The 24,397-nt window shown below is 44.9% G+C and overlaps 2 protein-coding genes across 3 annotated transcripts in view; one reads left to right on the top strand and one right to left on the bottom strand.

Moving 5' to 3' along the window:
• The first annotated feature begins 355 nt into the window (after positions 1-355).
• Positions 356-6,487, top strand: ccdc181 (coiled-coil domain containing 181). The gene is made up of 6 exons (XM_035775129.2): positions 356-561; positions 1,237-1,341; positions 2,748-3,770; positions 3,958-4,104; positions 4,450-4,607; positions 4,911-6,487. The coding sequence occupies exons 1-6, from the start codon at positions 361-363 to the stop codon at positions 5,080-5,082; spliced, it is 1,806 nt and encodes a 601-aa protein (XP_035631022.1). The 5' UTR covers positions 356-360; the 3' UTR covers positions 5,083-6,487.
• LOC118386998 (prolyl 3-hydroxylase 2-like) overlaps positions 6,485-24,397 on the bottom strand; it is a 91,240-nt gene continuing 73,327 nt past the window's right edge. The window contains exons 4-16 of one of the 2 annotated variants that reach the window (XR_008144466.1): positions 20,640-20,771; positions 18,337-18,464; positions 14,158-14,247; positions 11,589-11,629; positions 10,806-10,897; positions 10,375-10,502; positions 9,795-9,884; positions 9,236-9,392; positions 8,942-9,059; positions 8,650-8,725; positions 8,279-8,419; positions 7,608-8,039; positions 6,485-7,577 (exon numbers count right to left, since the gene is read on the bottom strand). Coding sequence is in view for 1 of the 2 variants with exons in the window: in XM_052526826.1 (XP_052382786.1) it covers positions 7,938-8,039; positions 8,279-8,419; positions 8,650-8,725; positions 8,942-9,059; positions 9,236-9,392; positions 9,795-9,884; positions 10,375-10,502; positions 10,806-10,897; positions 11,589-11,629; positions 14,158-14,247; positions 18,337-18,464; positions 20,640-20,771 (1,295 nt within the window). In the remaining variant the exon portion in view is untranslated. Of the gene's footprint in view, positions 8,040-8,278; positions 8,420-8,649; positions 8,726-8,941; positions 9,060-9,235; positions 9,393-9,794; positions 9,885-10,374; positions 10,503-10,805; positions 10,898-11,588; positions 11,630-14,157; positions 14,248-18,336; positions 18,465-20,639; positions 20,772-24,397 lie in introns of both variants that reach the window. The other variant, XM_052526826.1, reaches the window with a different exon arrangement.

Below are 24,397 nucleotides of genomic sequence, written 5' to 3'. Positions count from 1 at the left end.
AGATAGTAATTGAAAAATAATAATTGTCGCATAATTGACGAATGGATTTATTTTCTTATTCACATGTTATTAAAGCATGACGTAAAATAGTAGGTCTTAATTTATTTATGTCACTATTTCCAACAACACAAAGACAAGACGTGCACTTAATTCCTCACAATAACATGTTCATAATACCATTTTGGAGCACATATTTAGAGTGTAGCCTACGCTAGTCTATAAAATCCTTCCCAGTACTCATTACTGACAGTTTCATAGATGTATAGATGTGTCTGTGTGCATTGAGGTGAAGAAGTGTGTGTTTGCGCGAGTGTGAGAGACTTGTTTTCTTTTTTACGCATGTGCGTGTTGTAGGTCTCTATGACAACAGGATTATTAAAGCCTTTAGTGGAGCAGCGGAGAGGGACACGCACAGGAGATTATCTTGACAGGTGCTCCGGCCGGCTTGTATCACCAAAATGTAGGCCATTAAAACGAATAACGAGTTCCCATATAAGAGGATATAATACACATTTTATTTTTATTCTGAGTAAAAAGGAGACGCACAAGCATCTGGTAGTGGTGAGTTCATTTCGATGTTTGGGTAACGGTACGGTTGTGCTTCTAATTATTTCAGACTTGCGCCTCATAATAAAGTGTGTAGGCTATTGCTTGTGGAAATAGTGGCCTATTCTAATGTTTACATCATCGTGTTAGGCTTCTATGTTTCCTCTTGTATTGGAGCCTAGAGACTAGGCTATGTCTGTCTGTCACATCACGCAGTCCTGTTGTATCAGTAATATTCTACAAGCTGCAATACATCTGCCAGTAATTCCAACAACAGTTAAGACAAGTTAGCCTATTTCACAATACGATCCCATAATAAAAAAGAATGCAAACAACTGCACCTGTCCCAGGTTGAAGTGTTTATCCGGGGCTATGCGTCATTTGGCCATGGGAGGGCCACGGGAGTCGTGGATACAGGTCCACTATAGTATTGTGTGACATATGATCTGTGAGTGTTCAGAAGTTGTATGCTTGTGATGTGTGCGCAAAACAGTCGGGAATGCTATTCTATTTTAGTTTTATGAGGGATTGTCAATGCACAAAGTCGAACTGAACTGGTGTGAGTTTAAATACAATGGAAGTATGTATACCCTTGGAAGTATAATTATGGGGCTATCATCACAAATGGCCCTGCATATACAATGCTCCGGTTGATCTTCTATTGTTCTTCACGCTATTCCTTTGGAGAAGATGAGTCTGGTGCCAACGAGCACTAGGACCCAGGAGGAGTATGAGGACGACTTTGAGAAGGACCTGGATTGGCTGATCAGTGAGGAGGGGACGAACGATGGCCAGGTAGGTCAGTGTGGATTGGCTGATCAGCGAGGACGGGTGGACCGACGGCCAGGTAGGTCAGAGGGATTGGCTTATAAGCGGGAAGGGGAGGAGCGACGGCCAGGTAGGTCAGAGGGATTGGCTGATAAGCGGGAAGGGGAGGAGCGACGGCCAGGTAGGTCAGCGGGGATTAGCTGATCAGTGAGGACCCAGGGCTGCGTTAAGTACTTTTTTATGTTCTGGAACGTTCCACTGACCGGAAACGGTGCTGTACTGAACGTCCAGTCGAAAAAAGGGGAGGGGTTGGGTTGTGGGTTGGGCAACACTGTCAGCATAGCCACTGCCTTTTAATATCACTCATTGCTTCAAGCCACACCTTGCCACACCCACTAAATGGGAGCAAACGCACCTCAAAGTCTATTCAAGAACGTATAACAACGTTTTGGGGAAACGTGTCGTTCAGTACAAACCGTTCGGCAACGTAGCAAACGTTCAAGTGAACTGAATGCACCTCAGGAGCGACGGCCAAGTAGGTCAGTGAGCGGCTGGGTCGCCCGGCTTGCCCACTTCCTGTGACCATGTCACAGGGATCTTTTGAGTAGGAAAGGCGAAAGCAACCAACTGTAAACAAAAGTTAAGGAGTGAAGTGGGGGAAAGTGCATCTGGGACAGCCGAAGGTCGGACACTGATGCGGTTTTCCAACAGCAAAGCTCAGTGTAACATGGCAGTGTTGCCAGTGTCTCCAACCCCCATATCACACACTCACAAACTGTAAATATAGTTGTTAACATTGTACTATCAATTGGTGAAAGAGAGCCCACAAATATCACTTTCAACTACACATGAATGGCGGCAAAGTTGGTTCCTGTTTTAGTCAGGTCTTTGGTCATGATCACATGAGTCAAACAATAACACCCTAATGATTGGTTGGCAATAGAACCTCCCACAACGCAGGTAATGGCTGCAGGATGAAGTTGGTGAAGAGCAACTGCAGAAATACATTTGCAGTCAAAATTTCATGACTTTTGATCTGTTATAAAGCTCATACAGTCGTCATGCAAGTGCAAATCGGACTATTTTTTTTATCCCCATAATACAACACACTTTGGAAGGCGGTGACCAACGATGGTCACCAACCTGACAAAAGTGATCTGCTCAAATGCGCCCACAGTTTGTGGTGTTGTGTTACCGTGCGCCTGCATCTCAGTGTATGTGTGTGAAATCCAACCCACTGACACACATCCAGACACTTTCATTGGGCCACAGCTATAGGGCTCTGGACTGGGTACATTGATAACCACACACACATACACACAGTCGTCATGTCTCTCACAAAGTATCAAAGTACCTAATTAACATATCGTTTGCTGACACACTGTCTGCTGAGAGACTCAGGTGAATAGAACTCCGTCACTCCTCCTCAACAGGAACCTGACTACGAGGACATCGAGGCCGAAATAGACAAGGAGCTGAAGGAGGAGGGGAAGGAGGAAGAGAAGAAGCGAGGGAGGAAGGAGGACAAGAAAAGCCTGAAGGAGGAGAAGTGGGCGAGCGAGTCAGAGAAGGCGGAGGAGGAGGAGAGGTGGCCCTCGCCCATGGAACCTTTGGAGTTCGACTCCGACCGAGACAGTCCATATAAGGGCGGATCCCCCCTAGCGCCGCCCCCTCCGGTGCTGGAAGACCAACCGGAAGAGGAGAAGAAGTACATCCTGGAGAAGATCCAGCTAGCCAATCGGCAGCTGCAGGACCAGGAAGCGCCGGACATGACTCGGCGCCGACGTCTTCACTTCAAAGAAACGCTGGTGGACTTGGTGGTGGCGCCACTGGAGTACGAGAAAGACAGCAGCACCCCCCAAAAGGCAGGGGTGGTAGAGCAGGTGAGCAGCACGGCCAGCAAGGAAATGGAGGTAGAGAGTGAGGTGTCAGGGAAGCTCTCTGAGATGAAGCTCACCCCTCGGGAAGGGGAAGGAGGAGGGCAGGGGCTCAAGGGTGGGGGTGGTGGGGAGGCTGGCCAGAGTGGACCAGGGAAAGAGGGCAAGGTCCTGGTGGAGAAAGATGGCAAGTTTGACCTTGTCAGCCTGAAGGAGATGGAGAGCCGTGGCCTGATGCTGCCACCTTTAGCGAGCTTCCCCAGCGACAACTCACGCTCGTCCTCCCGTCCAAATGACCTAAGCCCGAACAAGACCCCCACATCCTCCCCGCTGCGTCCCATCTCTAGCACTATGTCCATAGGGATCGAGCACCACCGCGCCCCCAGACCTCCGGCCCAGCCCAGGAACCGGCCCAACTCGGCCAGTCACAGCCAGAGGGGCAGCGGAGGGAGGGGCACTAAGCGCAGGGTGCAGTCGGCCAACAGTGCCCCTACCCAGCAGGCCACCTTCACTCTCTCGCCCCAACAGAAGGAGCTACTGAACAAAATACAGGAGAGGAGAGAGAGGCTCGCCAGAGAGGTGGGGAGCACAGGACGTCCCAATGCTTATCATGAAAGATAAATCCCCTTTTCTGTTTTCCTGTGTAACTCTTTCTACCTCTCCCCCTTCTGTTTTTATATGATCCTCCTTGCTTCCCCTCTCTCTTTATCTCCCCGACTCCTCTCTCTCTCTCTCTCTCTATTTCTACCCCTGCCCCTTCTCTCAGGAGGAGCAGAGGAAGAGGGAGGAGGATGAGCAGAAGCGTCAGGAGAATGAACTGGCGTTCCGGGCATGGCTGGTGAGGAAGAGGGAGCAGTTGCAGGAGGAGAAGAGGATCGACAGAGCCCAGGAGATGGAGAGAAGGAATGGCAGGGTACGCACAGGCCACTAGAGGGTGACACTAGCACACAAGCACAGGCTGTTGTAGTACTGTAATTGTACTGTAGTAGTACTATGTAGAAATCAGTGCTTTCAGCTAAATGTACATGCTATTTACTTAAATAATTTAATAAATAAAGGTTAGAAAGTTATTTTCTGAAACGTATTATAAAGAAATGAAAAAGTTGTTATTGGGTATCTGTATTCTAAACTGCTATAATATTTTGTGCAATCATAGAATATACTGCACCAGAAAGCTTGTGAAAAGCAAATCCAAAAAAGTAGGATAGTGAGTGAAAGCGTTTTGACCAGATTTTTCCCCGTGTCCCACCTCCCTCAGAGGGAGCACAGTGACCCAGGCGAGGCCTTTAAGTCGTGGCTGCAGAGGAAACACGAACAACAGCAGAGAGACAGACAGCTGGAGGAGATGAAGAGGCTGGAGGAGGAGAGTGGATTCTACATGCACAACCAAGAAGAGTGTGAACGAGCCTTCAAACTGTGAGTCCCTACTCAGTCTGTCTACTGTTGGAAGGGCCTTGGAGATAGTCTGGACCATTGCTTTCCAAACCTGTTCCTGGTGAGCTGCCATCCTGTAGGTTTTCGCTCCAACCCTAATCTAGCGCTCCTGATTCTAATAATTAGCTGGTTGATAAGCTGGATCATGTTAGTTACAACTGGGGTTGGAGTTAAAAACCTATAGCAGGGTAGCTCTTCAGGAACCGGGTTGGATCGCCCTGGTCCTGGACACTCAAGATCTTTTAAATAATGTGTCCGGTTCTCTCTCTCTCTCTCTCTCATCAGGTGGCTGAAGAAGAAGCGGGCAGAGAAGCGGGCGGAGCAGCAGGCGGCCAGAGAGCGCTCCCGCAGGCTGGTGTTTGAGGAGCGGCGCGCCCGGCGCATGCAGGACCTCCTGTGCACCGTCAACGAGACCAAGCCTTTCCGCTTCACTGAGCACCTGGCGTACCGCTTCTGAGCGGCTTCTGAACCCACCATTCGCAACATCATACCTCGAGAGGAAATAGTCGAGATCTGAGCAAAGCTAAGGGTACAGGGTACACAGAGACACATGAACACGGATGAAATTGTATACGACTTAGGGCCTACATAGTTGTCAATTTTTGCTCTATAAAGGTACAACTAATCTACACTTTTTCATAAGGAACATTTTTTTTTGGGGGGGGGGGGACAATCAGCTCCGTTGTCATTCATCCTGCATTGGACGGCTCCCATTGAAAAAGCATAGTCTCCATCTGAAAAAAAAAGAAATCTCAGTGTGGGCGAGGCCTAAGGGAGAGGGGAATCACCAAAGAAATCTAGGCTCTGTTCCAGTATCAACTTAAAATGAGGCATTTTTACTGAAAGTGAATCTTTAGATGGGATCAGCACTGTTGACTACTGTTGAGAGAAGGGCTTTGTTTTCTACTTTTTCATTTGTCACAGATGATCCGTTTAGGACCTCCGAAGTTCTGTTCCCTTCGACGTTACCTCGTAAGACATGCCCAACTCCCAAGGGTTCCGTATTGATCAGGTGTCGGGGATCAATCCTGTGCTCGCTGTGTACAGTATATAAAGAGATTTGATCAAATGAATGATTATAACCAAGGTGACTGGCTCAATAGCTGTGCGACGACAAATATATATACAGAATGTGATCATAGGTCTACTGGCACTTGTTCTCTACATTGTCAACAGCCTCCTCTGTTGCTGATGCACTTTAACCTAGCCTACTAGAAGACATTGAGCTCACCAATGCCTGCAGTGCTAGTAGGTCGTCTCGGTGTGGGTAGCCCATATTGCCACTGTTACCACAATGCCTTTATGAACCGTTTGTCACCGAGTGTTTTTAAGTTTATTCTTAAATCTATCTTAAGTTAGGTCCTTTGTAGTAGTGGCATCTACGCCGACCACATTGTCTTCCGTCAGAGGGCGCCATTCTACGGCTTCATTCTAAAGATGTTTTGAGGTGCTGCGAAGATTTCTTTTGGTGTGTGCATTTTCCACCGATTTTTCAGTGGGTGCTGAAGCACCCCTACTTCCCGCGGCTATCTGATTTGAGACAATGCACTGACTATAGATGCTAAGAGATTTAAAAAAGAATTATGGTTTGATACGGCATACATCATTTGTAATTAGACAAGTCTGAGTTGGAACAGTCAGTACTATGAATAATTCACCTCTATGTTTATCTTGATATTTAAGATAGATTTACTTATCGTCATATTTACTTATCGTCATATTCATGGTTAGATTTTCAAATACATTTTTGTAAAACCACTTCATGAAATGCTGTTGGTTTACAACTGAACCTATAGACAATGTGTTCACATATTGTAAACAATTTACACGTTCCCAAATAATAAAGGACACGGTTGAAGTTATTTTATGAAATATTGTCTTTTTAATTTATAAGTACACACTGACAACAAAAGAGATGGATACAACAATTTGTTTGTGCTACAGCAATTTATATTTAAATATTAGTGAGTGGCCATCCTCCCTATCAAAAAATAAGATAAAACCCCTAATCTAACTTAAAATGCATAAGTTACGGATAGTTAGCAGTTGTAATCACTGAAATATCATAGTACACAAGGCACGTTCTTTCCATTGGATTTTAACAGTGTGTGTGCCTGTCTGTCTATTTTGACCCAGGAAATGAGGAAGTTTCGAAAGGAAAGGATACCTATAAGCCACCTTAAAATAGGAATTCCTTTAAACAGGAATGAACGACATCTTTTATTAAAAAGCTTCTAATATCAAATGCCGACAATTGCAATAGCAGCTGTCTATCTTAAAAACAGACATGTCAAACACACAACAACAACAACAATAACAACAAACACACTCCATGCCCGTGTGTCAGCTAACTTGTAAACAGTTATCTTGCTCGGCGTTTTGATTGCAATTGACGGGAGGGATTCGCTCTGGTCCAAGGCGTTAGTAAGGCTTGCTAGCGCCATGGACCAGAGCTAGGGAGGGATGTGAGTCACGAAGACTGTGTCTCTTCACCACACCACGAACGAGAAGAAAGTGCACGGGAAAATAGTGACAGATCAGTTCAGTCATCGCTGTCAGTCACCGAAAGGGATTTGCAGCTCCCTGTTTGTAAAGAAATGCCTGACCTCTTTCTCTCGGTGAATGCATATACTCCAGCCAATGTTTCAGTGAATAAGCAGATGAAACATATCAACTGTGTTTACACCGCCCGGAGGAGATAATCCCACGGCCGATTTGTTTTAGGAGTTCATGTTTGAAACGTTATAAACAGCCCGTTGTCTTTTCTATAACAAGAGAACGGCAATGTCGACTGCTGTTCTTCTCTTTCGCTTGATCACAGTGCAGGAAGAACTGTTCATACGTATGACAGGTCTGTGTTGTAACAACCTCGTGCGCGCGCACACCCGCACACTACACAAATTCATCACAAAGGGAACTGAGCATTTTAAGTCGTCGCAAAGTCAACTGGACCTCATAAAGTCATCACAAAGTCAACTGGACCTCATAAAGTCATCACAAAGTAAACTGGACCTTATTAAGTGTGAGGCACAATGACTGGGTTTCACCCCAACAGAGAGAGAGAGAGAGAGAGAGAGAGTCAATGGAAAGAAAAACAAAGACCCAAACGCGAACTCAAGTACTGGTATGTACAGAAGGAGAAAAATAAATCACAACAACAAGACTAAAAGCCACGACGGCAACACAAACAACTATATAACCTTGCACTTCAAACAGTACAAAAATAAAATTGTTCTGATCCAAACTTCATTAAATAAATAGATAGATATAAAGATTTGGGGGGGGGGTGCTGGGCTGGGGGCCGGCGGACTACTACAGCTCGTCTTTGGGGTTGATGTTGAGGCTTGTGTCCCACTGTGATTGGCTGCTCTGGTTGTCCAACGCCTGCATCACCTCATCTGCCTGCAGGCGCTCCTAGAGGAGAAAGAGAGAGGGAGGGAGAGAGGGAGAAAAGAGAGGAGTTATGTCTCGTGACAAACATCTTCCCAAAATAATCATCTTCCTAACTAAAGAGCAATAAATATATCCCTAAATCAATAGCCATTATAAACATCTTGTACATAACATGATGTACTATACTCTAGACATGTGTCCCTGTGAAAGACATAATCAAAGAAGACATTATGATAGGGCCACGGCTGTAGTGTGTTTACCAGTTCTCTGAAGAGGGGGTCCAGGGTGAACCACAGGGCCACGGCACACCTCTGCCCCCTGGTGACGGCCCTCACTCCATGGGGGTTCTCCCCGCCAGACGAGAACCCCACCATACGACCACACTTTGGCTTCACCTGTGCCTAGGGGAGGAGGAGGGGGGAGACCAGGGTCAGTACCTGACTGTCGTGGTGGAATGGGATCACATTGGACGTGGGAAATTCCAGCTTTATTTAGACGAGGCTCCAAACGGAGAAAGGGTAAGACAGTAGGACTAATAAAAACATGCGAAAAGACGGGCAATGACATGAGACCTTTTGCTCACTTCACTCTTCAAAAAAAAGAAGATTTCCCTTCTCAGGAGAGGACTCACTGTGACTGTTTTGGCGTCCATTTCTGTGAAGATGAACTCTCCTCCCTCAAAGTCTCCATTCAGGTACAGCAGAGCACTTAGGACACAATGAAAACAATTGAAAATTCGAGCCATGACTATTTAACACTAGGTAACGGTAATAATATGGTGCCATTGACAGCGCAAATATGTTTCAATGTTGTTAGGAGGCAGCTTTAGCCATGGACCAGAGCTTGTACCCTAAGCTGCTTCATAACTACATTGAAATGTATATTCATCGTGGAAAAATGAAGGCCCAGAGCTAGGTGGTAACCTGTAGTCTCTGTAGGTGTAGGCTGGTGGTTCTTTCCAGCACTCGTTGGCCTCTGGGTCTAACAGACAGTTGTCAGCGTGGATGGGATGGCTCAGGTCATTTCTATGGTCCTGTTGCCCTATACCAAACAGACATAAAACTTATATTAAACCCAAAACAGAGACCAACTTTATTAACCCCAAAACAGCACCAAACCGAGACGAACTTGACTAAAGCAACAAAGAGGCAAACTAAACCAAATTTGACTAAATCTACATGCTCAAACTCTCAAAGTCACACAATGACTTGGCTCACCTGTGATTGCGGTCCGGCACACCAGGTGTGTGTAGGAGAAGTGGAGCGTCGAGTTGAGCAGGAAGTAGGACTCGATGATGCGTCTGGCCCTCTCACTGGCATCATAGAACAGACGAGCGCTCCTCAATGGGACACGGCCCTCATAGCCGTACTGCAGGTAACACAGTAGAAATAATAATAATGGGTAAATATTCACTCAGCATGTTGCCAAGGATAGAACTGCACTAGCCAGCCTGGCTAGTAGACTACAACTTCTACTAGCCTGGGTGACACACTTTTTTCAAAGTTTGTTTGAAAATAAATTATACTAGCCCAGTCTGAAAAATACGAGCCTCAGGCTAGCAGGGTATCTTAATTTGCATCCCTGCTTGTAAGGAACCAAACATATTCTGTAGTTGCCTACTAAGGTACTGAAAGAGTGACTTTTGATAACTTTGAGACAAGACCGTTACTGAGAGATTGTTACATGAAAAGGGCAATACGAATCAAGCGGTTTCAAACAGAGGTTCATTTAATCTTCTCCATTGTGTCTATGTATAGGCGCGTTGCTTACCTGCAGTGTTTTCAGCACAGTGGCTCCCTCAAACCTCTCGTTGGGCGTGTGAGGAGACATCTTCCCTCGGTATCCGTCTCCTGCCATAGTGACAGTCTGTAGACCAAACAAGAGCACTGAACCCCTGGCTCTCATATTCTAGAAATGCATTTATCAAGTACCAAACAATGGCCATGTTCACAAAGTGCACTAAGGGCCAGTTTTCTGGACACGGATTGTATTAAGCCTCGTCCTGGACTAAAAAGCATACTTGGCGGAGAATACTCCATTGAAAGCGCTTTTCAGTCCAAGGATTAGGCCTGATATGTGTCTGGGGAACCGGCCCATAGTGTTCACTGTAAACCTGTAACGACACACTAAATAGCGATCAATTGAAATGCACGTTTACACACAGTACAATTCATGATAGTGAATACTTGGATGTAGTTCTGTCCTTGAGCTGTTCTTGTCTATTAATGTTCTGTATTTTGTCATGTTTCATGTTTTGTGTGGAACCCCAGGAAGAGTAGCTGCCGCTTTCGCAACAGCTAATGGGGATCCTAATAATATACCCAAAAATACCAAATATAAGATTCAGCAGTCTTACATGGGCCAGGTTTGTGAGCTCGGCACACTCGTCCACAGATATGACATCATCCAGAAGAACCCTCTGAGTTCCGTTCAGGGCCTTTGAGTTCTGGACCAGCTGCACACTGTCATACACCAAGGGCCCTCCTACAGTACACACACAGACAAACACACAAACCAGTACAGAGGATGAGGGCAAAGTGTTACCTCATCTATGCTGGAACACATTCATCTGTCAAGTTGTTTACACATCACATCATGGGTTAGTTCAATCTAAATTCTGCTTTATTTGCAGAGTCCTATTAATCTCTTCTCAGAGTCAGGCCGTTCCATGTATTTCAAACATTCTAGAGCTAGCACACATTTGTCAACCGATCAAGTGTGAAGCGTCCGGTGGTCCCCGAGGAGAGGTTGGAAAAGCATTGGTGTCGGGAACAGAGGATGTCCTACCTTCTCTGAGCTCCTGTGGTGGGGCCAGAGTGAAGTTCTTCTTCTCTGAGATGGGTACATACTCCATCCATCCATCGGTACCAGAGGGGATCCTGGGGGAATGCAAGAACAGAGCACGGAGCCACGTCAACAGGCAGACAGTACATGCTTATAACAAGGCTGAGGACAATCATTCGGGCTGCGGTAGGCCTTCAGTGTCTTCTTATGTTACATCTACGGAAGTAGCTAGCAGACAAATACATGTGTATTTGAGTCTTTATATTTGAAATACTTATTTTCTTTATTTTTTTCAAATAATGTGGCCGAATTGCCTACTTCTATTTGACGTGTTTAAAAGTATTTCCAAATATATTCCGATATTCAACTGACTTGTATTTAAACAAGTATATATATATATATATATACAAATACTTACTCTGAAATGTCTTTGAAAGTAATTGAAATACCCTAAATAGTATTTATTGGGAGCATATATAGAGTGTGCAACTATTTGCCACAACAGATTACACAAGAACCATGCCATACTGAAAGTATCCAATAGATGTCAGTGGTGTATACCACACAAAGCAGAGGTACTACAGTCAAATACGACACAGGACATAATACAGTTTTCATTCATTTATTATTGTCTATAAGTGAAAAGAATCACTTGAGTCTAAACTATCTGACACAGTGTTGCCCTTGTAAACTACACATCTGATATTCATTAATATACAGGACATTCCATGGGACAACTATTGAACAAGTTAACATTTCCAAGAGGATATTTCTGGGTTTGCTCACCTGTTCGAATCCTCTCTTCCACCTGTGCTGGTCCAGTAATGCTACAAGACAAGGTAAAACACTGACAGATCAGAATTGTACATTTTAGTCATTTAGCGGATGCTCTTGTTCTGAGCAACTTACAGTTATAGCGCTCATCTTAAGGTATCTAGGTTAGACAACCACATATTACAGGCATAGTAAGTAAACCTACGCTGAGTGTACAAAACATTAGGAACACCTTCCTAATATTGAGTTGCACCCCCTTTTGCCCTCAGAAAAGTCTCAATTCGTCAGGGCATGGACTCTACAAGTTGTCGAAAGAGTTCCACAGGGATACTGGCCCATGTTGACTACAATGCTTCCTACAATTGTGTCAAGTTGGCTGGATGTCCTTTGGGTGGTGGACCATTCCTGATACACACGGGACACTTTTGAGCGTGAAAAACCCTGCAGTGTTGAAGTTCCAGACACATCCCGTTCAAAGACAATTATTTTGACTTGCCAATTCACACTCTGAATGGGACACATACACAATCCATGTCTCACTTGTCTGAATCAGGGATGAGCTGCCCCCTTTTGTCGGCCCACGGACCAATTTCACCAATATATACAGTACCAGTCAAAAGTTTGGACACACCTACTCATTCAAGGGGTTTTTATTTATTTTTACTATTTTCTACATTGTAGAATAATAGTGAAGACTTAAACTATGAAATAACACATGGAATCATGTAGTAAACAAAAAAGTGTCCAAATGTAAATGTAATCCAAATGTATTTTATATTTGAGATTCTTCAAACTAGCCACCCCTTTGCCTTGATGACAGCTTTGTACACTGTTGGCATTCTCTCAACCAGCTTCATGAGGTAGTCACCTGGAATGCATTTCAAATTAACAGGTGTGCCTTGTTAAAAGTTCATTTGTGGAATTTCTTTCCTTCTTAATTAATGCGTTTGAGCCAATCAGTTGTGTTGTGACAAGGTAGGGGTGGTATACAGAATATAGCCCTATCTGGTAAAAGACCAAGTCCATATTATGGCAAGAACAGCTCAAATAAGCAAAGAGAAACGACAGTTCATCATGAAGACATGAAGATCAGTCAATCCGGAAAATGTCAAGGAAACCACTACTAAAGGACACCAATAATAAGAAGAAGCTTGGCTTGGGCCAAGAAACACGAGCAATGGACATTAGACTGGTGGAAATCTGACCTTTGGTCTAATTTATCCAATTTGAGATTTTTGGTTCCAACCGCCATGTCTTTGTGAGATGCAGAGTAGGTGAACGGATGATCTCTGCATGTGTGGTTCCCACCGTGAAGCATGGAGGAGGTGTGATGGTGTGGGGGTGCTTTGCTGGTGACACTGTCTGTGATTTATTTAGAATTCAAGGCACACTTAACCAGCATGGCTACGACAGCATTCTGCAGCGATACGCTATCCCATCCCGTTTGCGATGAGTGGGATGTCTGTTAGTTTTGATGTCTTCAATATCATTCCACAAAGTAGAAAATAGTCAATTTAAAGAAAAACTCTTGAAAGAGTAGGTGTGTCCAAACCTTTGACTGGTACTGTATATTGATCTGTTTAACACTTTTTTGGTTACTACATGATTCCATATGTGTTATTTGATAGTTTTGATGTCTTCGCTGTTATTCTACAATGTAGAAAATAGTACAAATAAAGAAAAACCCTGGAATGAGTAGGTGTGTCAAAACGTTTGACTGGTACTGTATATATATTTTTTAGTCATTCAGTCTGGGTCTCAACTTACTGCTGAGAGTTAAAATAATAGAATACACATGGTACAATTTTGAAATTTGGTTGTGCATCAGCAGTCACCATTTAGCCCATGTCGGCTTAATTGCCTCCATCCTATGGCAAAATGTGTAGAATAGCAGGAAATGACCTGTAAAACCGCTAATTGTTACCTTCACTGTCAAGAGGGGGGCCGCTACAATGACTTGAAGTTGATTTAACAAGTGTCATCAAAAGGGTTCACCTGGATTCAGCCGGTCAGTCTATGTCATGTTCCTAATGTTGTGTACACTCAGTGTATATACTATATACAAACTCCTTATATTATAATATATATACTAAATCTATACTACAACTATGTGGAATAGATGCAGATCCAGAAGCATTAAAGTGCAAAAAGTACATGAATGAAAAGCTGGAGCACCAATGGTTTTCCATCATGGCCTCTAGGTGGTGCTGTGTCCTGCGGCTAGAATGGTGTAACTACCAGGCACCTGTTACTGTCCTACATACAGCCCATATGTATCAACAAGTGTCACAGAGTAGGAGTGCAGATCTAGGATCAGACCCCACCCCCTCAATTTAATCTTATTAATTGTGATCTAAAAAAGCCAAACGGATCCTAAATCAGTAATCTGGCCCCAGCGCGCTGGCTCTCATTTTCTGTGTCCCTATTTAAAAAATGACACGTTCCAGTAACAGGACCAGAAACGTCACCCCCAATTGACCTTTCAGTAGTCATGGAAGCCATTCACAAGTATCAGAGACAGCCCAAAAAGTTCAAAATAAGAGGCCGAGTTTCCATTTTGTCATCAATGCACTGTACTCACCCCCTCTGTAAATTCCACGTGCATGTTCTCACTGCCAATCACTAGTAGCTCCAGCTCCTGCTTATGGCGTCTCAGGTACCACTCGGCCTTCTATAGAAACACAGAGATATCGGGCAGCCATGTTAATCTCCACAGGTTAATTTTTTTTTTTTTTTTTTTTAAATGATATCACTTTAGCACATTTACCGAGCGACTGAATCTCCCAAATTTGACCCCTTGAAGCAGAACGTTTAAGGAAGACTATTGTTTTATAACCACTGTGCCTCTTATATCTTATTTACTGTCCCAACCCTAACACCTCTTCAGCAGCCAAGCTGCTGGTCCAGTCCTCTCTTCGCCTCATTGCTGGAGCAAATGAGATGGTTGATGTCAGTCCTAACCACAGTCATTAGCTGGAATCCAATGAAATTGTCAAAAGCCAACCACGTACACCACACACCAATCCATCCCCAACAATGTGTAGATATACGGAACAAAAATATAAACGCAACGTAAAGTGTTGGTCCCATATTTCATGAGCTGAAATAAAAGATCGCAGAAATGTTCCATGAGCACAAAAAAAGCTTATTCTTCTCAGATTTTGTGCTCACATTTGTTTACATCCCTGTTAGTGAGCATTTCTCCTTCGCCAAGATAATCCATCCATTTTACACGTGTGGCATATCTGATTGAGACAGCATGATCATTACACAGGTGCACCTTGTACTGGGGACAATAAAATGGCACTCTAAAATGTGCAGTTTTTTCATACAACACAATGCCACAGATGTCTCAAGTTTTGAGGGAGGGTGCAATTGTCATACTCACTGCAGGAGTTGCCAGAGAATGTCATGTTCATTTCTCTATCATAAGTCGCCTCCAAAGTTGTTTTAGCGAATTTGGCTGTACGTCCAACCGGCCTCAAAACAGCAGACCACATGTAACCACGCCAGCCCAAGACCTCCACATCCCACTTCTTCACCTGCGGGATCGTCTGAGACCAGTCACCCATAGAGCTGATGAAACTGTGGGTTTGCACAACTGAAACGGTCTCAGGGAAGCTCATCTGCGTGCTCGTCGTTCTCACCAGGGTCTTGACCTGACAGCAGTTTGGCGTTGTAACCAATTGCAGTAGGCAAATGCTCACCTTTGATGGCCACTGGCACGCTGGAGAAGTGTGCTCTTCACGGATGAGTCCCAGTTTCAACTGTACCGGGCATATGGCAGACTGAATGGTGTCGGGTGGGTGAGAAGTTTACTGATGTCTACATTGTGAAAAGAGTGCCCCATGATGGCGGGTTATGGTATGGGCAGGCGTAAGCTACGGACAACGAACACAATTGCATTTTATCGATGGCAATTTCAATGCACAGAGATACCGTTACGAGATCCTGAGGCCCATTGTTGTGCCTTTCATCTGCCGACATCACCTCATGTTTCAGCATGATAATACACGTTGCAAGGATCTGTACACAATTCCGGGAATCTGAAAATGTCCCCGTTTTTCCATGGCCTGCATACTAACCAGACATGTCACCCATTGGCCGAGCATGTTTGGAATGCTCTGGATCGACGTGTTCCAGTTCCCGACAAATATCCGGCAACTTCGCACAGCTATTGAAGAGGAGTGGGACAACAACTCTATGCGAAGGAGATGTGTCGCGCTGCATGAGGCAAATGGTGGCCACACCAGATATTGACTGGTTTTCTGATCCCCTATATTTTTTTAAGGTATCTGTGACCAACAGATGCATATCTGTATTCCCAGTCATGTGAAATCCATAGATTAGGCCCTAATGAATTTATTTAAATTGACTGATTTCCTTATATGAACTGTAACTCAGTCAAATATTTTTAATTGTTGCATGTTGCATTTAGATTTTTGTTAAGTGTCGTATCAGTTCTCTAGTACAAGTACTATAGAGCTGCATTGAAGTTGTTAGGTTTAGGTCCCTACATCCTGATATTGCCATGTTCTGACCACTAGATGGTGCTGTTTCTGCTATTAGGTGAAAAAACCATTTGAAGATTCCCCCCTCAAGTTTCATTAGTTGTATGTACGGAATACCCATAGTATACATCGTCCAACGAAATGCTTACTTGCAGGTTACGTCTCGACAATGCAATAACAATAAGAAATAATATCCAAAAATACGAACATAAAGTAAATGGCTCAGTAGAATAGAATAAATATTTTAGCATAATTTTAATACAGGATGGCACAATTTATAGTCCAACATTTACATGTGTATTTTGGGAAGGGGAGGATGGGGGCAGTGTATAAACAGAGCAGTATAATAAGAGTAAAAAAATAATCACCTGAAAGCAACAACAGCACCATCTAGTGGTCAGAAGCTGGTAATATCAGGATGTAGGATGGGACATAAACCTAACAACTTCAGTGACTAATTTCTTTGAACAGGCGAAAAAAAAAAAATTCACTGAGAATACATTACATAGGATGAAGAAACAATACTCCAAGCTGCAGCCCCATACTACTTGTCAGACATAGAGAACTGATACTGTATATTCAATGTTGGGTTGGGTTGGTCTTATGACCATTTATTTGGATTCCTTATGTCTTACTCATTGTTAGAAAAAAAGTTTGGTCCAAATAGGATGTTAGGTCCTATATTTATTGAATATTATATGAATCCTATAAATTAAAATGTCCAATTTGGGTGCAATCAATTAGTCTCTGAGGCAAATTGATTGCACCCAAATTGGACATTTGAATTATATTTCAATAAAATATTGTTGCAGGAATGCTAATCTTATCTGTTTCTAACTACAGAAACGATTTCAGAACAATCTGAGATGGTGGGTGTCAAATGGCATGTTGTTACAGAGGAGGAATGAGGGAAAGAACGGGTGATCTGCAATAGACAAGAAGTGGCGAGGCTGTTTTGAAACCCGAGTAGCCAGTGGCGTTTGTGGGTGGGCGAAAAAATCTCCTCTTTCCACCTGTAATGTAAACAGCTCCTAAATAGTTTCTGTGGGCATTAATGCATGATATAACCCCTCCTCCCTGTTCCTGAAGGACAGGAGGCCTTGCCAGGAAGGCAGGCAGACAGACCACGGCTCTTCACTGCTCAAAATGGTGGCTAAATGAGGTCCCTGAAGCCGCAGAGAGAGAAGGACGAGAAAGAAAGAGAGGAATGGAGAGGAGAGAAGAAAAACTGAGAGGGAGAGAAAGATGGAATGGAGGAAAGGAGAGTAGAGGGGCCGAGAGGAGAGACCCAGAGGGACTGAGATGGTTGATGTCAGAGTCCTAACCACAGTCATTAGCTGCACCGGTTTGTCCACTGGCATGCACACACACACAAACGCACGCAAACTCTCTCGCACACACACCCTGGCCCTACTGGGAGAACTCACGTTCACTCTAATAGGTTCCAGGCTTTCCAGGAAAATGGGCCTGCAAGGGAGGGAGCGCAGAACAAGAGACTCCTTGGCTGTACAGAGAGTGCAGGGTTTAAAGCCGACCGTTCTTGGGGGGGGACAAGTTCTTCGGGGTAAAACCGGCTGCTAATTTGCCAGTTCGAGATAGTCAGTTTGCCTGGAGAACTTCGGATGCACCCCAAATAGCACCCTATTCCCTCCACGGGGGAATAGTGAGCCGTTTGACACGCAGCCTATTCCAAACGTCGGCTCGGAATTATCAGCACATTTACATTCCCAATAACCCGATAATTAGGAACAACCAAGGGGATATGGTTGCCGGTAAACACAAACGATGAGTCACAAAAAAAAAATCTGGCATTAAATTCACGCAGCAATATCAGGCTTATAAAATCTATTGGGCAGTAAATCTGTAGGAATCAAAACTAAACCCTGGGCCCCAACTATTTGGCCATACAACGTAGAAAGAGCAACAGTAACTGATTAAAGTACCCTCCAACGTGAACAAAGCAAATAACAAGGTGCGTCTATTCCTTACAGTGCACTATTTATTACTACCAAAAGTAGTGCACTATACCATATAGGGAATAGCTAGCCTGGGTGCCAGTCTTTTTGTGTCAACATGCCACTCCTTGCCACTCATTATCATGCCAAACAGTTTGGGTTGACAAATAGTTGAAATTATAGCACAAAAATGATCCAGGACCAGGCTAGGGAATAGCCCATGTGGGTCCGGATTAAATATGGCGCACTATAATAGGGAATAGGGTGCCATTTTGGATGCAACCAAGGTCTTACCTCCCGGGGCTTGACGTCGTGGCCCACGGCCTCTCTGTAGTACTCCACGTTCTCAGTCATAAACTCCTCCCCCTCGTGGAACAGCAGGTAGGACTTGGCACACTCCATCGCCTCCTCCACCATGTTCACTGGAGAGACAGAGAGAAAGAAGACATTATAAAATGGACGTTAGTGTTACGTTCTGTTGTGTTGCTTTGACAACACAATTGAAAATGGAATTGAATATTGAAATTGAAAGAAAGGGGGTAGAGAGAGAGAGAGAGAGAGAGAGAGGGGGGAACAGAGAGCGAAAGAAAGAGAAACAGTGAGAGAGAGAGAGATAAATCAATAGAAATAGGTTTCAGGCAAGGTGGTGTTTAATGAGTCTGTTGACAGGTAGAGAGCTTGAAAAGACCTCCATCCATCCTTCTGTGCCCCGCCTAAACAAGAGGGACTGTCATCACACCTCCGTTACAGACTCCCTCCCTGAACTCCCCTGTAAGACTGCATCCCAAATAGCATCCATGGAGCTCTGGTCAAAAGTAGTGCACTATATAGGGAATAGGGTGCCATTGGGGATGAAGACAGTATGACAGACACTTCCTATAGGTTTCCACTCAAAGTTCGGCACAGGTCCACATGTCATAAAGCAACCCCTAGGTCTAAATGAGATTTTGAAGTCTAGCGCGGCTGAACATTCCAGGCGCATGACCACAATGGAGCAAGCAGCAGTAGCGCTACAACAGTGAGAGTTTGTCAGAGGCTAGGTGAGGTACTGGAAACACACACACATACCCACAGTTGCTCCAGGCTCCAGGCTAGGGCAGTATCTCCCGTCCCTAAAGTGCTTACAGCAAGTAGTGAATTGCAAGTAACACATACACACATGCACACGCATGCACACACATACATCCACCCTGACACGTGCGCTTTACCATCTTGTAAAGTAGTTGGGCTCACATATCACTTCCTGGTGGGGCGGCCAGGCCTGAGGCAGCAGCATTTCTGCGGTCAGCGCGTCTCCTCCTGGTTCCCAGGTCGTAAACAGTGAGGGGCTTTGAGGCCGTAAATCCCCCCGCGACAATGTCACCGAACGGATCATTGAGGAAACAGCTTCCCGCAGAGCAATGTGAGGCTGCTGAGTGATGGGGAGACTTGACGGGCGACTCAAGACTTGTCGACTTCCAGTCATTGCACTAACGCTAGTTAGCATTGGCCTGCGAAACTAACCCACTTCCCTCATACTGGACACAGATACATAAAAAGGGCATCCATGAGTTCATCCGACTCTGGGGAAGTACATAAAGGGCATCATTGCCAAAATCCTGAACTATCCCTTTAAGTGCTGCTGCTGGGAATGATTCACTGAGCTCTGTGTTTTTCCTAGGATCCCATAAGCCAATTGGGTTTATTAGACATATTCTGATGAGCTCATTGGCTTTTCCTTCCTTCTCTCCTTTCCTATGTTGTCCTGCCAACCCCCCCTCCTCTAATGTCTGATCCCCAAACAGCTCAGACTACACAAATGCTGGTGGCCTATTATGAACAACAACAGACCAGATCATGGACAAATGTTGCTGAATCAGTTTGAGTGGAACAGTGTGTGCTTCTCTATTGAGGTGTGGTCCTGGTCTGTTTGGTGTTGATTGTCTGGGCCTGTATTCACAAAGTGTCTCAGATTAGGAGTGCTGATCTTGGATCAGATCCACCCTGTCCCAATTCATGACAATCTAAAAAGGTCGCGCTGATCCTAGACCAGCACTCCTACTCTGAGAAGCTTTATGAATACGAGTTCTGGCCTTTGTAATCCCTGCCTTTTCAAATGCCCGCGACCAGGTGTTCCTCAGCTCCCTGTCTCTGAGTCAACAGGGGAATATTGACCTAATTCATGATCATTCGATATAGGTGTGTTATTGTTAGTGAATAAAAGCCTGTACACACGACATCCCTCCAAGATCTGGGTTGGCCATCGCTGCAGTCTGAACACCACACCCTGTGGTTTGGAACGTCGGCAAGCAGTGTCAGGTAGGGTAAAGCAGGGTGCGGTTAGGTAAGACTTGGGGCTGGGATCAATCCGTATTGGGGGAAGTATCTCGGAAGATCCACATTTAACTGCGAAGGTAATATCCGATTGAGCCGACACATGCAGCGGTTGTACTGCGAATGCAGTCTCCGACGAACGCGGAAACGTTGCCTCTAACTATAGCGCGGATCTCCGGCGATACTTCCAGCCCTTACTCTGGAAGCGGGTGATCTGCAGGCAGTCGAAGCGTAAGAGGTAAAACCGAGGTGAAAGTAGGGTGCAGTAGGGGGATGTTGCTCACTCTGGAAGTAGGCAAACTGCAGGTAGTCGTAGTGTAGAGGCAGGTAGTTCTCCATGGGAGACAGACGGCCGGGCCGGGTCGACAGGTCCCTCACACACTCGTGTTCACAGTGCAGCGCCTGGGTGAAGTGGTCTGAAACACACACAGGAGGGTAGGTGGGGATACAGGGGGAAGTCATATATTCATAAGCATTTATCAAGCAGAGTTTTAAAGGAAAAGCATTGAGCCGTGTGATCACGACGAGGAACCATTCGCAATGCCTACCGTAATGTCTCATGCAGTGTCGTCATCCGACTGACTGCCATACATTCTTTATTGCGATCACAAAGGTTTCTTTTCAGCCAGGTCGCCACCGATTTACTGTAGATATTGTGCTTTGCGTTCTCCGTACTCGATGTGCAATCACTATGGGACACGTCAGCCCAACACTCGGTTCAGATTCAGTGGCTAGTAGATCCAACTCAAAATGTGTTTTCTTTTCACTTGCACTACATTTAGCTTCACTCACTGAGACTCTCAGGCCGACTGAGGAATTCGCATCCTAAAGCCACACAACAAACCTTTAGCGTTCAACGGTTTCATCACCTTCCACACACAGTGGGTAACAATAGTGGGTGAACAAAACATTTATAGCACAGGAATAAAATGGGACCTAGTGACATGCATGTATAAACTATCGTCATCCTTTCTCTAATGACAAACATAAAAAGAAAGAGATGGCCGAGGTGGGATTCGGCTTTAACCAATGTCCCCCCCGGTGATATGCTCCTGTGAAGTCAACCACTGTGAAATCACAGGTCAGACAACCGGATACTCCTGTATCTCTATAACTAAAGAACACCAACAATAATCTCGTCTCTCGTTGCTAGTCTTTGCATTTGTTGATTCGTTGCCCGGGCCAGGTCTGTCATTTGTTGCTCTCACACATGGAATGGAGAAAAGAACACCCTTAAGTTCATCAACAACCATGTCCGTTCTTTCGGAGAGTCAGTCATGTTGATTTCAAGGTCACCGTTGTGTAAGGTTGCTGTATTGTTCCGTGATGTCAGGCTGGAGGGGCTGGGGGCAGGAGTTGGAGAGGAGGAGGGGGACAGGAGCCAGATGGGAGTGTTTGTGGCCAGTGAGGTTGAGCGTGAGCATGTTGTCACAGAACCACACTCTGCATTGAGGAGAGAGGAGAATGGAGGCACATGCTCTCCAAGGAAGAGATGTCCCCTAATATTGGGTGAACTTAGAATTCTCAAACCATGTGGCCGGACAACTTTATTTGTATTGCTTTTAAGTCTTAATACATTTCTATCGGGTTAACAACACATTCTAGCTAGCTGTTTGTGTAGGTAGCTATCAAGTAAACAAAAGAGGGTTCAATTTGATTGGCTGTCATGAGCAATTTCCATCGCGTTTGAGTTGCTTCGTGTATCAGCAACGTTTTTTGAGAGGTTGTCACTTGCAACTGTAAATAAAGTTGCACGAAAGTTGCTTTGTCTAACCCCTTATATTGTGCCACCTCCAAAACCACGGAAGAAAGTACGTCGGAAGACAGTAAACCACTACAGGATCACATAAATATATAACATTGTGAATACTGTAGTGTAAAGGAAAATGAATCCCTTCCATTCACATGTACACTACATGACCAAAAGTATGTGGACACCTGCTCGTCGAACACCTCATTCCAAAACCATGGGCATTAATATGGAGTTGGTCCCCCATTTTGCTGCTATAACAGCCTCCACTCTTCTGGGAAGGCTTTCCACTAGATGGAACATTGCTGCGGGGACTTTCAGCCACATGAGCATTAGTGATGTCGTGCACCAATGTCAGACAATTAGGCCTGGCTCGCAGCGTTTAGGTTTCCCTTCAGTGGAGCTAAGTGGCCTAGCCCGAACCACGAAAAACAGCTCCAGACCATTATTCCTCCTCCAAACTTTACGATCCACACACTATGTGTTTATGTTTTCAAATGTATGTCAATTATAAAGTCTTTTGTCTGTAATGTCTTTTTCATAATGTGTCGGAACCCAGTTAAACTAGCTGTCGCCATTGGGATCCTAATAAATCAAGTCAAATCAAATGCCTTACCATGTAACGTTACTTCTCCATCAAAATCAAAATAGCACTTGAGGTACATGACTTGACTTTAGACTCATTCAGCACTTGAGGTACATAGTCCCACGGTCAAAGAAACTACAATTGCGCTGATTCTACGGTTGTTGAAGCCCTAGGGAAAAAGAACTCTTGGCATGATTAGACATTGAGAAAAGCCTCACCAAAGCCAAGACTGTATGTTTTTGGCATGTTTGCGCAATGATACGAGTGATTGAGACAAAGCACGCTTGCCATCGACTCAGCTTAGCTTCAAGGCCACCACAATACCGCTAGCAGCAGAGCGTTCTGTGAGGGGAACTGCGCAACTGGCTAATGTCAACACAAACACAGCTGACTACGCTTGTGTGTGTGTATAATTGCATAATCACATGACTATTTTCCAGTGCTATGAGAGGCCTGACACCCCTGTCACCACAGGAGGTTGGTGGCACCTTAATTTGGGAGGATGGGCTTGTGGTACTGGCTGGAGCAGAATGGTATCAAGTACATCAATCTCATGGGTTGATGCCATTCCATTCGCTCTGTTCCAGACATTATTATGAGCCGTCCTCCCCTCAGCAGCCTCCGCTGCCTGTTACACATCCTTCCACATCAGAACATCCAACATTATCCAGCTGTGCTGCTTCTGGGCCCACATTCATAAAGCCTCTCAGAGCAGGATCAGTTTCCTTTTAACGCATAATGAATAAGATTCCATTAAGAAGGGAGGACCTGATCCTAGATCAGCATTCATGATCTTTATGAATATGGGCCCTGGAGTCTATGGACTCACAAGCTAGGCCTGACGCAATGACACTTTGGACTAACAAAAATGCAACAATAAGACAGTACGTTAAGCGAATGCTTTCCCTCAATGGAGCATTAATGCCAGACTGTACACTGAGTAGTCGCTGACAAGACTTTATGGAGAAATTATGAAACTGAAGTAGTAAAAAAGGGAAACAAATCTGAAACAATTCTCTCTCTCAGTTCAACGGTTGTAGACGTAGGGCTGGATACGGGGGGCTGTAACTGACCAATGAGTTCACCTAACATTGACCAGACCTGCTCTGGATGACTTTGTGGTCAGAAGCTTATGGCCATGGCTGACGAGGAGAGGTGATGCAGAGAGAGAGAGAGAGAGAGAGAGCGAGAGCGAGAGAGCGTGAAGAAAGAGAGGGTGGGGAAAGAAAGAGAGACTGTGACGAAAGAGAGAGAGGGTGGGGAAAGAGAGAGACAGTGAAGAAAGATTGAGAGGGTGGGGAAAGAGAGAGACAGTGAAGAAAGAGAGAGAGGGTGGGGAAAGAGAAAGACAGTGAAGAAAGAGAGAGAGAGGGTGGGGAAAGAGAGAGACAGTGAAGAAAGAGAGAGAGAGGGTGGGGAAAGAGAGAGACAGTGAAGAAAGAGAGAGAGAGGGGTGGGGAAATTGAGAGAGACAGTGAAGAAAGAGAGAGAGGGTGGGGAAATTGAGAGAGACAGTGAAGAAAGAGAGAGAGGGTGGGGAAATTGAGAGAGACAGTGAAGAAAGAGAGAGGGTGGGGAAATTGAGAGAGACAGTGAAGAAAGAGAGAGGGTGGGGAAATTGAGAGAGACAGTGAAGAAAGAGAGAGGGTGGGGAAATTGAGAGAGACAGTGAAGAAAGAGAGAGGGTGGGGAAATTGAGAGAGACA

The sequence above is a fragment of the Oncorhynchus keta genome, chromosome 1, assembly GCF_023373465.1.
Source record: "Oncorhynchus keta strain PuntledgeMale-10-30-2019 chromosome 1, Oket_V2, whole genome shotgun sequence".
Taxonomy (NCBI): domain Eukaryota; kingdom Metazoa; phylum Chordata; class Actinopteri; order Salmoniformes; family Salmonidae; genus Oncorhynchus; species Oncorhynchus keta.
Note: the sequence above shows the minus strand (reverse complement) of the source record. Positions and strands in the feature narration are given on the sequence as shown.

What these genes read in the sequence shown, in the direction of transcription:
- ccdc181 (XM_035775129.2), top strand. Translation starts at nt 361, where the DNA reads ATGACAACAGGATTATTAAAGCCTTTAGTGGAGCAGCGGAGAGGGACA. An exon ending in CGCACAAGCATCTGGTAGTG is followed by an intron (nt 562 to 1,236) that starts GTGAGTTCATTT and finishes CCTTTGGAGAAG; the next exon opens with ATGAGTCTGGTGCCAACGAG. An exon ending in AGGGGACGAACGATGGCCAG is followed by an intron (nt 1,342 to 2,747) that starts GTAGGTCAGTGT and finishes CCTCCTCAACAG; the next exon opens with GAACCTGACTACGAGGACAT.